The 16860-nt window shown below is 40.8% G+C and overlaps 1 protein-coding gene across 1 annotated transcript in view; it reads left to right on the forward strand.

Annotated features, from left to right (window-relative positions):
- The first annotated feature begins 5701 nt into the window (after nucleotides 1–5701).
- Nucleotides 5702–16860, forward strand: part of PPIH (peptidylprolyl isomerase H) — a 192187-nt gene continuing 181028 nt past the window's right edge. The window contains exon 1 of the mRNA XM_086920207.1: nucleotides 5702–5797. Coding sequence (XP_086776333.1) covers nucleotides 5732–5797 — 66 coding nt within the window. The 5' untranslated portion in view covers nucleotides 5702–5731. The remainder of the gene's footprint in view (nucleotides 5798–16860) is intronic.

The raw sequence follows: 16860 nt of genomic DNA on the forward strand, positions 1-16860 counted from the left end.
ATTTGGTTTCTGGGTGGCCCATGGATAGGAATCTCTCTGTAGAAGAAATAAATTTTGCACAAGTGTCTTCTGAACTGTCATTTTCAAATAACATTCTGGTAAGACAAGATACATTTGTTCCTCCTAGGGGCATCAGAGACTGGATTATTTTATTAGCACATGAGGGACATCCTGGCACCACTGCTACAGTTAATAAGATCAAGCAAACCTATTGGTGGCCAGGGATTGATGGTCAGGTTAAATCTTTTGTCAACCAGTGTGCTCAGTGTTTGTGTTCAGACAAACATTGGAAGTCTTCCAACTCACCTCTTAATCCTGTTGAGTGGCCTAGCAGTGCTTGGAAGAAAGTTGGGTTGGATTTTGCTGGTCCTTTTTCAGTTTAAAGTTCTGATAAAAAAATATATAATTGTAGCAATTGACTACTTTTCAAAGTGGATCTATTTTGCTTTAGTTAAAAATCTTGATTCTGTTTCTGTTATATTATTTTTACAAAGATTGTTCTCATCTGAAGGTCCACCACTGGAAATTATAACTGACAATGGCTCTCATTTTGTTGCTAAGGATGTTGATATATTTTTGAACAAATCTGATGTCAAACACACACTTGTTCCCCTGTATAGTCCATCTTCGAATGGTCTCGTAGAGAGAGCCAATCATTTACTTAAAGAAGCTGTACAAACAGCTTTCGCAAGTGGCTTGAATGTTACAGCATTTTTGTGTCATAAAGTTTGGAATTATAATTTTACACCTCACACCACGACAGGTGTTTCACCTTTTATTTTACTTAGGGGTCGAACACCTAGTTCCAAACTTAGTCATGCATTGTTATTAGATAACAGTTCTCAATTGCATTTGGAGTTGAATAAAGTTCGTGATCAGGTTAAGAAAAAACAAGAACATTATAAACAGAATTATGACAAGCGTATGTATGTTTCTGAAAAACCTTTATTTGTTGGAGATTGGGTTATGATCAAAAAACCTGGTAACATTTCCAAAGGTCAATCGAAATTTTCAGCACCTGTGCAAGTTCTAAAAGTTTCACGAACTGCTGCCTTCCTTTAAGACAAAGGTTGGTGGAACACAAATTCTCTTATTAAAGTTACACCTGAACAAGCTGATATTATTCGTAAGAATAAGCATGATTTTTGTATTTCTAATTATTTAGATTCTGATTGGTTGGGTGTCTGTGACAATTTTGATGTTCCTAATTCTAATGGACATCAAGATTCTTCGCAGGTGTCAAATTCTATTTTTGCTGGAGGTGATTCATCTGCAATTGCTCATCATTCCGCTTCTCTACCTATTATATCTCATGATGGAAGGGGGGGTGGGTGCAGTTTATCTAGAACTGGTCGAGTCAGACATGCACCATCCCGTTTTCAAGACTATGTTATGCACTAATCTGTTATTGTGTTTCATATTATTTTCTTTTCAATTTTAATGTTCTTTTGGTCTTCTTCTTTTTTCATTAAAAAAAGGGAGATGTGTAGTATGTAAGTTTTAATACTATTAATATGTACTATTGTTTCCTTAAAGAATGTTATGGCCCACAACCCTCAGGCCGGCCACAAATACTGTTGAGCACAGGTGCATGCAATACAGTGACGCAACAGCACAGCAATATCAATTTGCAAGCAGGCAGCAGTTACACTGTAGATCACGTGCTGTCACGCCTCAGGAGCAATGAAGGTTAATTTTAAAGTTTTCATAGCAGCTAGTAAAGTCCAACTATTTCGTTTTAATAGAAAATAGAAATAGAAACTAAAAGAAAGGAACAGGGTCCATGTAGACGTGATATAGCGGTAGCGACAGAGGCACACACAGCCCAGCAACTCAAATGACAAATCTCCCCAGGCGGCATGGCGGCCAGAAAGTATGCAACAAGGATATTAGACCCAAGGCCCTAACAGTTATCTACCGCCACCCGCCCGCCAGCAACACCGACACGGACCCAAAATAGAAAGAAAGAAGAAATAAATTAAAAAGAAAAAACAAGGCACCATAGAAACAGAAACGAAACGAAAACCCATCCCCCAACCCCCACCCTACACGCATGCGAAGGCTATGGCCTACCCCCCCCCAGCAGCGCGTCTGTCGCCCCATAAACCCGAAATATAGAATAGAGAAAGAGAGAAAGAAGGAAAGAAAAAGATATATCGACACCTAGGATATAGGGAGCAAGAAAAGAGAAATCTAATCTAAAACTCCCACGAAATACCTAACCCCGGAGGAGGGCCATAATTTCTGAGTCCCGGATTCCACTACCCGCACAAGACCTACAACACATCAACTATGTCAGAGCGAATACAAGAGTCATTGTCACTAATGAGGAGGGATATTCCAAATAGAGCCCCTGCGTATATCAAGATAGTGTTCCAACCCGAGTCCCCCCCAGCCGAACAGAAACAAAGTTCGAGACCACCAAAAGTAACAATTATCCCCGGACCCCCAGCCCGCAAATACATCCACCCCATTAGGAAGGGACAAAAATCAGATACATCAAGTGCAACCCGAAATGAAAAAGACCATGGCAAGTAATAGCAATTGCATTCTGAAATAGGGAATTACACATATGCAACACAACCAAAATATCGGCAAGTGTTCTAGTCCGGGTCCCAGCCAGTCGATCAGGCAAAATCAGCGAGAGAGATAACATCAGCCCTGGCCTGAACGTTGAAACCCTCCCAAGCATGGCCGCCGCTGCGAGTGCACTGCAGGCAGAACAAAGGAGCAAGATGGCCGCTCTCGGCATAGAAGAAGCAGGGGAAGAAGAAATGAGTGTTCCCAATCACCGACCATCACCATGCTCAAGATGTCGAACGCTCTTTTTACCACAGGACGGCACACACTCCAGCAATGTAAAAAAGACCATGGCAGCACTTGCAGAGGCAAAGTCTCAGTTTTCGGAGTGGAAGGAGACTTTGTAACTGCAGCTTCGTCAATAAGGGAACACTCGACACTGTAGCCAGGGACAGAACGTTCCACAGTATTCTCGTGTCGCAACATTGTATCCACCGCGGGAGGAATGAGAGGTAGTAGGGGGCCAGCCAGCCGCAGTCGTTCCTTGTAAGGAACCGCTCCTTCAATCTTTCGCTCCAGCTCTCGGGCGTTTCGTCGCCATGTCGCCCTTAGGTCTGCAAGGGCTATCAGGATGTCGCCATAATTCAGGTCTTTCCCCAGCATCGGCCGGGTAGCAGTGCGCAGCGACGCCACCAGAGCACCCTCCAGCTCGAGAATAGGCAGGGCAGCAAGTACTGGGGATATGGGAGCATCCGCCTCTTCGGTTCGGTAGGCAGGCGCCATCACCACCCCTGCAGTTAGCTCACAACGGAGGGGGGTGGCGACTCCATAGCCAGGAGAAACAGCAGTTAGAGCCACCAAAGGAAACACGGCTCGTAATCCTGGGCCTGCACTGTGTGAAAGCCCCCTCGCTTTCTGTCGATGCGGGTGGTACACGGCGGAAGAGGCGCTCTAAGATGGAGGCCACTCAGACTGCTGGCCGCACAACAAAGGAAATGTCGCTTGCACGGCCCCAGCCTCGCAAGTACCCACCCCGTCGCTGAAGGGAGTATCGCCAGTCCGCCTACCTCTGCAGTCAGCCACGTTCCATTAAACGCCGGCCCTGCCCCAGCTTGTCCCACCGAACATGACCAGCGGTGTCCGGCGGCGGCGATCGGGGCAGAGTCCGGGGGCAGAGTCGGAAGTCGGCAAACGTTGCAAATCCTCAACCAAAACAGCCGGCGGGGATCTCAGAAGAACGCGGGCAGCATCAACGCGTTCGTGGCTCCATTTGCACACGTTGTAGGCGAGAATAAATGTCAGGATTTCGTGAAAACAGCAGACGGAGCTCACACGTCCGGTCCGTCCGCCATCTTGGCTCCTCCCTGCTACATAACAATCTTAGTGGTACAAACAAGATATATTGAGCAGTTTAAATTGAGCATAAGTGAAAAATATATGCAGGGCTCGAAAAATCCACTCGACAGCTCGCATATGCAAGCTAAATTTAACGAAGTCGAGCTGCTTTTAGGTCCTACTCGCCCTTTCTGGCAAGTAGGAAGACAAACAAACTTTTATCCTCTGTCTGTGAAAACAGAGCAAATGTGACAAGTTAACAAGATTTAAAGGCATTTTTATTGCTCGCAAAGGTAATGAGCAATAAAAATGCCTTTAAATCTTGTTATCTTGTCACATTTGCTCCGCTTTCAGAGGTGAAGGTCAAGTAGGTTGAAGTTAGGGCGAGGAGATTTTTCAAGGTACTAGTCCTGCAGGACCAGTACCATTTTTTGGATTTTTCGAGCCCTGATATGGCAACTATATTTGGGGAAAAAATTAAGATTTTTTTTTAAAAAACTAGTTGCTCTTACCTGAACACTTCTGAAGATTTCGAACTAATATTGTAATTTGGATTATCTATATACACTGTGTTAGGGCGGGAGGGACTAGGAAAATGTCTACATAGATTCCTTATGGTACACATTGATTACGTAATATCCCTATAAGCCAACAACGTTTTTTTTTTAAACTAGATATCCTGTTATTTAACTCATATAGGGATTAATGTGCTGCGACATCACTCAATGCGGTACAAAGAGTTACCACTTCAGAACTTGACCAACAGGCTTTTTACATCTCTGGCATAGAGCTGCAATTTCAAGTAAGGCCTACAAATGTTGATCCTCACCAGTGAACATTATGAATTTTCATTGAAAATGTATGTTTTACAGTTATTTTCTGACAGTGTGACCTATTCCTAAGTGTGCAAAACGAAAGTATAAAAGGAAACAGTCAAACATGAAAACATTCAGCAATATTCTTTTTGCAGATAGTGAAAATGAAGCGGGCGAGCTGCCGAATATTCGAGCCAGGTACGAGTCTGAAGCCTGGCTCAGCTTGAGATCCTGTTGATCAAGCCTATAACGAGCATTAACATTTGAGAAAAAAAATGGATACCCATTTAGTGGCTGCTTTAATTGTACAAAGTGAAATCCTAAAACCTCCCATACTAACCAAACTGTGTGATTTTAGTCAAAGATTTTATTTCACTAGTTCTCAATTTCCTTCATTATCAAATATAAAAGCACTTTCAAATAGACGAGTCTAGCACACCTATTGTGTTCGATTTCATAGTTTGATTGACGTATGATTTAATATTCCTTAATCTATAAGAACCTGAGCCACATGCAGGCTTTACATGACAACTGTCTTGGTTTTAGTTCACTAATGGCACTGTCGCTAACGTGTGGCGGAGTAGCAATGTTTATTTCATGTTTAAAACCGATCACTTTTATAAGTAGGTACTTCTCAGTGAAGTGCTGTGACGTGATGATGATGCAAAAGCTAGCATATGTTAAAGAAATGTACTTTTTGAAATTTGGAAAAGACATCCTATTTTCGTAATATTTGTTGAATAATTTACAAAAACTTTTTAGGGCTCGGCCAAGCCCTGATTCGGATCGCTTTGTTAATAATTTGTTGGCTCGCCCACGGCACCTCTACTGTGAAACAGTACGTAGAAATAGTAAAGAAAAAGCCTAATGCTTCAGATTTTCCTAATTTAGCAATTGGCCAAGTACGCAAAAAACACAAGTTTTGCACTTGAGTTACCCAGCATCAAAGAAATGAGGAGCGTAAACGGGCGCACTTCCTATCTTTCTTCTATGTTTATCGCTAATCCCATGAAACGCTCTACCGTCGGAAACAGTTCCGTTTCCGGGTCACAGTCACAAGAATGGCGGTCTTGGCTTCAAATTCGAACAATCCTATAGTATTCTTTGACGTTACTATAGGGGGGCAGGTGAGGTGTTTTACGGTGGGAGAAAGGTTAAGACACGCCTGACTTCTAGTGCTGCGGTCTGTGCGCACAGTAGTTAACGCGCTACGTGCAGACTGTAGCCGCTATATACCCGGTGTAGCACTTTTTCTTGCCCCATGTGCTGCACGTTCTCTTCCATATGGTTCCGCACAGACAGGCGCCGCTAAATTCACCCATTTCTTTTAACTGTCCAAGGATCTGTCTGTATCTCACTCTTTACTTTAGTAACTGGCGGGTACCCCTATGTCGTGCGATTTCGTAAACCAGTCCTGGGTTTTTAGTCCACAAAATGTCTCGTTCATGCTAGGAACTTCTAATTTCGATTACACATTGTATTACATGGCTACGTTTTGGTGTGTATGCGATTGAGAGTTAATTATAGAAATCTGGAGAATTTTATTTTCCATTTTACTTGGACTATTAAGTTATGAGACGGAAAAGAAATGTCCTCACTTTGAACTCACAAAACCAGGAGTCTAAGTTAATTAACGCACAAAAACAGGAATATCTAAGTTAAAAAAACGCACAAAACCAGGAATCGCTAAGTTAATTACTGAATGTTCGCATTTACGACTTTGAAAGTATAGGCTTAACTATTATTTTTTTATAAAATCAGTGTTGTCTGAGTTTGTGGTTTATGTTAAAGCTACATCCAATACAGCACTTCACTACCTGTCATATAGTAAATGCCAAAAACTTACGTCCATTTGCAGTAAGAGAATTTGCAACAACAGTAGCCAATAAAAACAAGCACTGGCATAGCCAATAGGTCTCGCCTTTGGGACCTTTAACTGTTTAGCCATGCAACAGTTGATGTTGTTGCAGCAAGGATATTGCGCTGCATAACTAAATACTTTTAAGGTCCTAAAGGCGAGACCTATTGGCTTTCCCAATGCTTGTTAGGTGGTTGTTTTCCAACAGTCCCAGATTATGGCGCCGGTGGAGCAGTGAGTGAAAGTTGTGTGTGGGAGGGGTTAACAATGCATCGGTGGAATAGGACTATTTGGAAGACCCCTGACTAACTTTTCAGGGTGACCACCTCAGGTTTCATTATGACACTGCATTCACTTCATTTATTCCAGATGAAACAAGCATACTTCTTTAAAAGGATTTTATTCTGTATTTTAATTTAAATTTGCTTCACATAAAGTCCTCTTTGAATGTTGCCTTACTCGTGTGTACCTGTGCTCATGTTGTGAGTTTCGAGCAGGCAGGCATGCACTGACAGCAGTTGCACCCCTATGGGAATCTACTATTGGTAGATGCCGGGGAAGGATCCACAGAAACGCATGCTTCTCATTGTAGCAATGATTTATCATCTTTCAGGCAACTGTGGCAATGGACCTGGCGATTCTGCACTCGATGTGTTGCGTCTTACCGCACAGGAACATAAAACAGTTGAAGTGTCAGTGTGATCAATGGAAGCGTCAAATAAGTTTTACTGGGAATAATATTGTCATGAGCACCCGTCGGTTTTCCGTGTAGAATATTCTATTAATCCAGGCTAATGTAAAATGTACTTTAGAAACACATTATGAACTCATCTGGAGGTACATTTTAAGCAAGCCTGCAGTCTGGTGACAAACAACCTCCAAGAAAGCAATCATGAACGTCACTCGCCTGGCGCATTTGTCAACGTGCTGCGACCTTCAAAGGGCCCAGTGGACCAAATGATCGAGTGTTTCAAACTTGGCTGGGCGTCCCATGTGTTGTTTTCTCATGTTAATTAGCACAGTGTGTATTTCAGAAAAAATCTCATTAGCTATGGAGAGAACGTGGGGCACTGTATGTGGAGTTATGGACCACCCACACCTCGCATGTCCTCAGGGTGATAGCTTCATTTTTACAAAATTAGATATTCTGTATAGATCCTTACAAGGTTGATTTATTGGCACAGCGGCCACATGACCCTTGTCATGTAAGACGCCTTCAACCAGTCAGCGCTTTCAGGGCACAGTATACTGCATTCTGGGATTTTTGCTTTTTCTTGTAGTTAAAGCCTGAAGCATCAGAGCTGGTAAAGCATGGTTATCTAAAAGCATATGGTTTAAGATATGACACGTTATTTGGATCCAATTGTCACTACTGTTGGTAGTGAAGAACAAGTTAATGTTAAGGACTAGGAAGGTCAGGGAGGAAGCGAGAATGTCCTGGAAGTGATCAATTCTAAGATAAATCAACAAAGTAGTAGGCGCGAAAGAAACGCAAGGCATACCACTGTGTATCGTACAAGCTCACTAAACAAGCGCGCTCCTCGCGCGGCAGCTGGGGGCCTGCGTGATTCCCTTGCGGGAGCGTGCAGAAAGGAGGGATGATTGCGACAATATGGCGCCACGCGCTCCCGCAAGGGAATCGCCAGGTGTGCACGCATTGCCATTGCAAGCAATACATTTCATGCACGTTTTTGCCCCCAAAGCTATGCCAATAGCTAAAGGTCTCTCTCCTAAACAGCGCATGCGCAATGCGTGGCCGAGACCTAACAAAAGGGCCTTTCTCCAAACTTTGCTGGAATTCTAGTTTCAAGTTTATTTTATTTTTTATTTGCTTTGGTACTCAACTGAGGACCACAAATATTTTAACATAAAATACAGGTTATTTCCGACAGTAAAGATTTCTTATGCTAATACAGTGTTAAAAAAGATTTAAAAAATTTATAAAAATTATAACAAACAAATTCATTTGGCGGGAATTTACATAGAGTAATCAGTTCCTTTGCTGAGTTAATCCTACAGTTAATGTATGTGGCTTGCAAATACCGCTTTCTTGCCGTTACCACCTTTGGATTTAAACAGGCGAACATTAGATGCTCGATATCTTGCTCTCCTTCATTACACAGATTACATTTAGAGTTTTCCTTTAAGTGCCATTATAGTTTTAACTGGTAAAATACCGAACCGGAACAGAACAATCGCTCTCCTGACAGAATGATTTAGGTTGAAAGCAATGTACTGTTGAGTTTTCTTGTATGTTATAGTTTCAGTGAAATTCTTATATGTAGATAGTTTAAAACAATGCAAAAGGTCAGATCAAAACTCAGCCTTGAGGTGAAATGTTTCAAAAAGAGTTTAAGTTGGGATGGTGTCCAAGCTAGCAGCAAATCAATATTAATCTCCGCTAGCTCAAAGGCAACTGACATGTTTTTCTTAAAAACATGTTTAGATGAGTCACAATCAATTGTTTCTGTTTTGAGCAGAGATCGAAGAGTTCCTTCCTCAGCGTGCAGGAGATTCTACATCTAGTTTAGTACAGCTACACTTGGAGTTTTATTTTCCCATTATCTTGTGAAGAACCTGCATTGGCCAACCCAATACGTCTCGCCTTGTGGCTTCACCCATACAAGCATATTGGCTTTGCTAGTGTAGGAGAAAAAAATGGTTATTGTTGAAGTTAAACATCGGATAGAAAGCATGATTATGTGTACTAGAATTCTAACTGTGCATGGTGTCCTACCCTCTTCAGAAACCCAAGTAAAGAATCTAGAGTTAGCGTGAGCACAGGCTCTCGCATCTACTCTGTATGATAGTGCTGCTCTACATGTTTGAGGATGGAGTATGCTGGTCTTCTCACAAATCCGAACATGGATCGGCAAATGCAAATTTAATGAAAAGTAATGGCCACTCCAACCTAAGGCGACAACACCATCATAATGCAGGACAGAATATTGGGGAATTCCTGAAATAGTATTAATACTCCTAAAAAATTATAAACTAGGGGAGATGGTAGATTCTTGTATGATCAGATAGTAAACCCAACTATTTATTCAGTCCATAGAAACAATATCTTGGATTACAACCTGGTTAACCTATCGTATCTCTTCTGTCAAGAACTTTCAAATCACTAAAAGCCAAGCAGCTACCATATGCCACAGTTCTTTTCGGTTATAAACTATAGTCCTCCCTTAATGAAAGTGCCAATAATATCCAGCATCATAAAGACTGACAACTTAAAAGGGTTAAAATAGAGTGACAAACATCATGATTTCATCTACAAAGCTGCTGATGTCTCTATTTTCCTACGCTCTATAGTCACTGAAGTTAGTCAAAATCGTACTGTGAAATATTCTGTTTAGTCAACGAGGCAACTATGGGTCCTCATTACTGTAAGAGCTTCCTTCATCTTGGAGAGTACCTGAGTAAGTATCAGGGGCGCTACAACCTTTGCTGAAATATTCTAGTCTTCTAGCTCTGATATACCAACAAATCTTAAATTGTAGTGCCTTGAAATATTTTCCTGCTCATCTAGTTGGTATTTTAGCAAAGGGGTTTGCTTTGAAAACAAGGGAAGTTTGTTGTGTCAATTAACTTTGAATAGTTTCACAATCAGAAACTCTTAGCTGGAGGTCAAGTACTTGACTTGACAACAAAAAGGCAGGCAGCAGACGACGAGAGGACCACACCTCTCCCCCGTGAGCTTCTCTAGGCAGACACCTGAGGCAGCTGGCGGCATGCAACCTACAGTATGCACCTCGAAGTGGTGGATTAAATGCCTCTGGCGTCTGGACTAAAGTTTCATCGGGGATCAGGGAGTTATGTATTCAGAGCCAGAGGTCTTCTCAGTACCTGCTAGCACAGATGTCCTCTGCCATCTTGATTAGAGGACGTGGCCTGCTCTCAAGACCCTGCCAGGTGGCTACGATCTTCATCCTTCTCATCGTTAGGATCATATAATTAATTGTTAATGGGATAAACAATGTGCTGTATATTGTCTTGGGTATTCAACAAAATGTATCACTTCTGCTACTTCAGGAGGCTCCTCTTAAAACTTACACTAGTGCAGATGGCAAGTTCTGCCCCTCCTCCCCCATTAAAATGGATCGCCTTATTGCTTCACAGTCATTCATGTGTGGGGTCATAATATTGGCCTGAAATAAATTTACAGAGTCTATTAATAAATTAGTACAGGACAAAGCTGGTAGCTGTTGCATTGAAATTGAAATTGCTAGACTTGATAGTGTTTTATACTATAGTCCTATAAAAGAGGACCCAGATTCCCCCCACCAGTTAAGTTATCCCTAGTTGACTTTTCCAATCCAATTATTATTAGTGGAGATTTTAATGTACTCCAATCTCATTAGATCCTTCCAATAAATGGAGGTGTCAAAAAAAAGCAAACGTTGCTCAAGTACTCCAGACTTTGAAGTCTGAATTAGGCTTCTCTTCAACAATACGCATTTGTTAGCTTTAAGAATTGCCTTTTTTTTTTAAAGTCCAACTTTAGATGTTAATGTGTATCCCCTGCACAAAGGAAGTGCTAGATGGAAGTTAGACCAAAATTCGATTAAGAATTCTGTAAAAGCATCAAGGATAAGATCCTATTTTATTTTAGGTACATTTTGGCTAGGCACCCATAGAGTATGCGTGGGAAACATATGAGGCTATGTTGAGAGGGGAAGTATTTCCCTAGAAGTCCTAACAAGGAAGAGGTGGAGCCAAGAGTTCCTATCCAAGCAGGATATACTCTTTTAGGCTTAAGTCACGCTGATTCTGATGATTAAACATGAAAACTATTGGCAGTGAGACGCTGCAAGGCTGGAACTAAAACTCTTCCTTCTAGGAAAAGAGCTGGTCGTTAGGAGATCAGAAGGACAACCACTCTGTGAGGAAGGGAAGCATAGTGGGGAATTGCTAGCTTGGCATTTGAAATCTAGAGCCATAACTACTCAGATTACAAACATTAATGATCCACAAACATTTAGTTACACAAATGATGTTAAACAAATAAAGCAGCTCTTCCAGAAGCATTTTGAAAATATCTACATTGAGCATGTAGATCCACCATGTGCATCCATCTTTGAGTATCTTCAGAAGTGGTCTCTCCCAAGTTTACTATCTCTAGAAAAGCTGCAGTATTAATTAGGAAAGTAATGCAGGAAGTGCTAATTGGGGTGATAAAGAACTTGCCAAGGGGAACAGCTTTGGGTGATGACGGTTTTACATCTGAGTGGTACCAGAGCCTTATCAGGGCTCCACAAATCCACTCGCCCGCTCGCATTTGCGAGGGAGAATGGATGAGGACGAGCTATTTTTAGTTCCTACTCGCCCTTTCTGGCGAGTAGGAAGACAAACTAACTGTTGTCCTCTGTCTTTGAAAACGGAGCAAAAGTGACAAGATAACACGATTTAAAGGCATTTTTATTGCTCATAAAGAGACTGAGCAATGAAGATGCCTTTAAATCTTGTTAACTTGTCACTTTTGCTCCGTTTTCAGAGACAGAGGTCAAGTAGGTTGCAGTTGGGTCGAGGGGAATTTCCAAGTTACTAGACCTGCAGGACTAGTACAATTTTTCAGATTTGTCGAGCCCTGCTTATTGAGCAGCTAAAGGCCCCAATGACACAAATAATTCATTATATTTTATCTAGAGGTTAAATTCCCTCATCTTTCTCGATAGGAAGTATTATTTGCTTCTTATAATGGTAAGAATCCAGGCAATTTACATTTCTTTCATCCAATAATGCTTCTCAATACCGACTATAAAGTCTTGGCAAAATGATTTTCTTTGAGACATGCAGCTGTAATACCCCAAATCATACCTAGATATCATAATGGCTTTATACCAGGCCAGCTACTCTATGTTGATACACACTTTTTGATGGAGGATATAGAGTATGTATCTGCAACAAAGTTCCAGTTGCATTTATGTTTTATAGATGCGGAAAATCCATGGCTGGACATTTTTGTTTGCAGTGCTTGAAAAAGTAGGGCTCCCTATGCACTTGATAAACACCTTAAAACAACTTTCAGCTGGAACAAATGCTTCACTAGTAATTAACCAGTTTACCATGGCTGAATGTGCGGTTGTTCTATTGAGCAGGCGGGTCTGCGTCGGCCAGCGGTCGTGCCCAGCACCAGCAAGTAGTGCTCGCGTCGGCTAATGGAAGAGGTGCAAAAAAGTACATTCAAATATAATGCGTGACTAGACAAGGGTGCCCCTGTTGCCAATAATATTTCTGTATATATTGAACCTCTGGCAATAGCTTTCAGAGCCTTAAGGCTATTCCTCTGGGTGCCCAGAAACCTAAACTCTTTGCAGATGACCTTGTGGTGTACAATTTTCCTAAGGCACAATCAATAGAGGCTCTGTTTCACATAATAAGCAACTTTTCAGAATTAAGAGGTTATAAATGAAACAAGACTAAAACAGCTTTTAATATTACATTTTCTGTGGGGGCAATCCGTCGAGATCTAGAGGCCACCTTTAATAATGCTCCCAAGAATGATCTGAGAATTTGTTTTTGGAAGAGTTGGATGGTGTATGATTAAACCTTCACCCACTACCAGCTAAAATTTGTATACTTTTAAGTAGCTTGGGTTTCTGCCTATTTTGATAATTGGCAGATCCAAAATGAATATACTTTCCTTAGTTATTTTCCAACTTTTTGCTCACCTGTGCGTGTTCCCGAAAAATTCTTTAAGTAGTTTTAAGGCCATATTAGCTCCTTTTTTTGTAATAAGAAGTCTCCACGAATTTGATTAGAAAAAAAACAGCTGGACAGGCGGTGGGGGCTGGCTTTGGCCAATATGCAATATTATTACTGTGCAAACTTTTTAACTCTTGTTCATCAGCTGTATAAAATGATAGGAAACAAAGAATACGTACATTTTTTGGGGGACCAAATTATAGAGCTATTTACTTATCCCCCTGTGAAAAAAACAATAACCTGTTTGTAATCCCAGATTGGTTCCATATCGCCGCATGGGTACATATTACTTTTAATTTCTACAGTTATTTAGATTTTTGGTTTCTATGGTCCTAGGAATCCCAAAAAGAGAACAACAGTGTTGAAATGGCGTAGGGCTGGCTAAAGTGTGCAGTTATGTTATTAATTTGGCAGCAAATAGCAGATGAGGAATTGGTTTAAAAATTAGTCTGGCATTACCTTGCTGTATGGAATCCAGTAATTTTTTTCTTTTTCTTTTCAAAAGTGGTCTCGCCACTGTTCAAAACGACGGTGAGGTATCAAAGACTTTTTTTTCAAGAACAAAGTTAGCAGTTCCCATGATTCTACTAGCTGATAGAATTGTTTGTGATGGTTCGCAATAATTCTAAAAATTACTTTACCAAATGTTTTTGGTGTCAAGATCCGTTTTATAACCTTTTTTGTTTTTTTTGGGTACAATCGGGGGCTGCAGTTGTGATTGCTGTAGATTTCTGTGAGACGAGTACACTCAGGTGATTGAACACGTTCAGTACACTCTATGCAAACTGACTTTAAATGCAGAATTTCCACCGTTTTAATGGGAAGAATATTATGATTTTATTAAAGGCACGGAGGCTAATATGCACCAAACCTTTATTGCTCTCAAATCACACCAGTAACAAAAAACTAGAATTAGAACATTAATAAAACTCCAGAACACTGAACATGAATATAACATTAGAACAGGCAGCCATCTTCCTCTTTAGTAGTTGTGAAATAAACAAAGTCCCATCTTCAGAATCAAAAACTCCAATCCATATTTTCTCTTTAAGGTCACGTCCCCGAAACCCATCTTCTCTCATTTAACCTTAAATTAAAAGATCAAAGATTTTAATAGGGGAGGGTAAGCAGAGGGATAATATTATCCTCTGTCCCTTTAATAAAATCAGGATTTTCTTCCCATTGAAACTGTTGAAAATCTGCATTTTATGGCAAGGCCCAGAGGCCAATATTATGCATGTTCAAAGTTCTTCTAAAACTCTGCCCAACACATTCTCCCCAGGTTTCAAATATGATTTTTTTTTTAAGTTGATTTATTCGACCAATCCGCTGCCTTCAAAATGCCAACTAAACTGGATCCTCTCATAAACACTTTACTAGCCATAGCACCCCTAACAGAATGTTCCCCAAAAACACTTACAACCACACCGGCCTTATACATCACTTCCCTCACCCACCTAGCCAGAGAAGAAGCTGAAACTGCCCTAAAAGACTTCCTGTAAGAAATCAATAATTGAGAACAGCCACACTCCCTTAAACCAAATGTTCTCAACACATACTCCCTCAAACAACAAACCACACATAAATTACTATGCCCCTCCAAAAGAGGATAAGAAATAGTCCTAGACATAGTCTTCGTCCTTTTGCGCAACTCAAAACACACACCCTCTGGTTGGTAAATCCTAGAATTCACTTCCAAAACTCTAATATCTGAAAGCCTTCTAAAAGAGACCAAACACAAAAGCATCGCCAACTTCCATGACAACAACTTAAGACTTAATGTCGAATTTACACCTCAACTGTCCAACTCCATTAGAACAACCGAAACATCCCAAAGAACAGCATGCTTTGCCTTAGGTGGCAACTACAACTGCACATTCTTAACCAATCTTTTAACTGAAGCATGCTGACCCACAGGCACACCATCCTCCAATACATGCCTAGCTGAAATAGCTGATCTGCTCAAATTTACTGTATTGTAAGCCAAACCAGTCTTCTACAGAATTGATAAATAATTCACAACCTCCACTAAAGGAGCTGATGCTGGATCCAAACCCCTCAACACACCAACAACACCATTTCCTCCAAGTTTGCCTGTAGACCCTTGTAGTTCCAGATGTCCAAGATCTCGCAATAAGATCTGAAGCCTCCTCAGATAACCCTGCACTTGCCAGACTCTCCTGAAATCAGCCAAGCTAAAAGTCTCAACTGACCTGTCACCACCAACATGTGCACATTCCCCTGCGCATCCAAAAGAACCTCTGGGAAAATCAGTAACAAAACAGAATCCTCCATTAACAAACTCATCACTTCTGGGAACCACACTTAGGCCTGCCAAAACGGCGTCACCAGAACCAACTTAAACAGGAGCCTATGAAATGCATTAACGTCCGATTTTGAAGGTATTCATTTTATACATGTTTTCCACACTTTTTAGACCCCGTTCTTTCAACCCACACATGTAAACTTTCTTTAGTTTGAACCTCGTCGATAACAGGCACAGAGTTTTCACAGTTCTGACCTCTTTCCTTAACACATTGATTGTTTGACATTCATTTAAAATGCATCTACTTATCGCTTTACCTGGCACCGACAGGGTTATAAGGTTTTACCATTGGTGTAATCCATTAACCATGATGCACAAAGATCGCAGATGATTATGAGTGTCTAAAACGTGATTGTTCATGAAGAATGATGTATACTTCCTTTGTTTGTACAGAATTTCGAGCCCCTGAAGAAGGGCCTAGTGCCCGAAATGCATTGGGCATATAAATAAAAAACTGATATAAATGTTTGGATGTGACTGCAACATCACAAAGAAAAGATTGAAAAAATGAAAACATAATCAAAAAAGAACTTTGAATAAAACTTTATTTGTGCAAATCAAATTACATTAGTCTCACAATTTTCTTTACTGTGTGCGTTTGGGGACGTTACCCTCATTCAGGATAATGCTACAGTGAGTTTACAGGACCCCAATACTCAGTGGGGTATACCAAACAGCACCTACCCACCCAGATCAAAATATCACTATCTTTTTTGAACTAAAGGAGTGCGACCGTTCTTTCATTTTCGAATCTGTATAACCCTTTCTGAGTAAAGGAACTAAGCACCCACACCTACCATGGATTTAGAGGATGCCGCAAACATAACTGACCAAAGGGCAGAAACATTTAGATTCTCAGAGGAGGATACACAACGCATTTATTCATTAATTCAGGAAACAGAAACTCTGACAACAAACAAAGGGTCTAAACAAAGCATCATTAAACAACTATTGTACATGTCAAAGAAAACGGTAAATCAGAGATTACACGCAAGTACGCTCATAAAATACCGTAAGGTTCAAAGGATCCCAAGGGGACTTCGCATTGCTCTCAAATCAACTTTATGTAAAAACAATTCAAAATTCACCGAAAAATGGCAAGCAATATTGAACAAATGTTCTTTGGATTTGATATTATTAATCATATAAGAATTAGCCAAACTCATTCAGGAACTAACACAAAAAACAATACAACTCAAAACTGAACTTAGTCAAATGCTCACCAAAGAGGAAATGGATGAAACCCTCAAGAACATCAATACACAATTAGACAATTACACCTAGGATATAAACGAACGAAA

This window comes from Lissotriton vulgaris, chromosome 5 (genome assembly GCF_964263255.1).
Source record: "Lissotriton vulgaris chromosome 5, aLisVul1.2, whole genome shotgun sequence".
Taxonomy (NCBI): Eukaryota; Metazoa; Chordata; class Amphibia; order Caudata; family Salamandridae; genus Lissotriton; species Lissotriton vulgaris.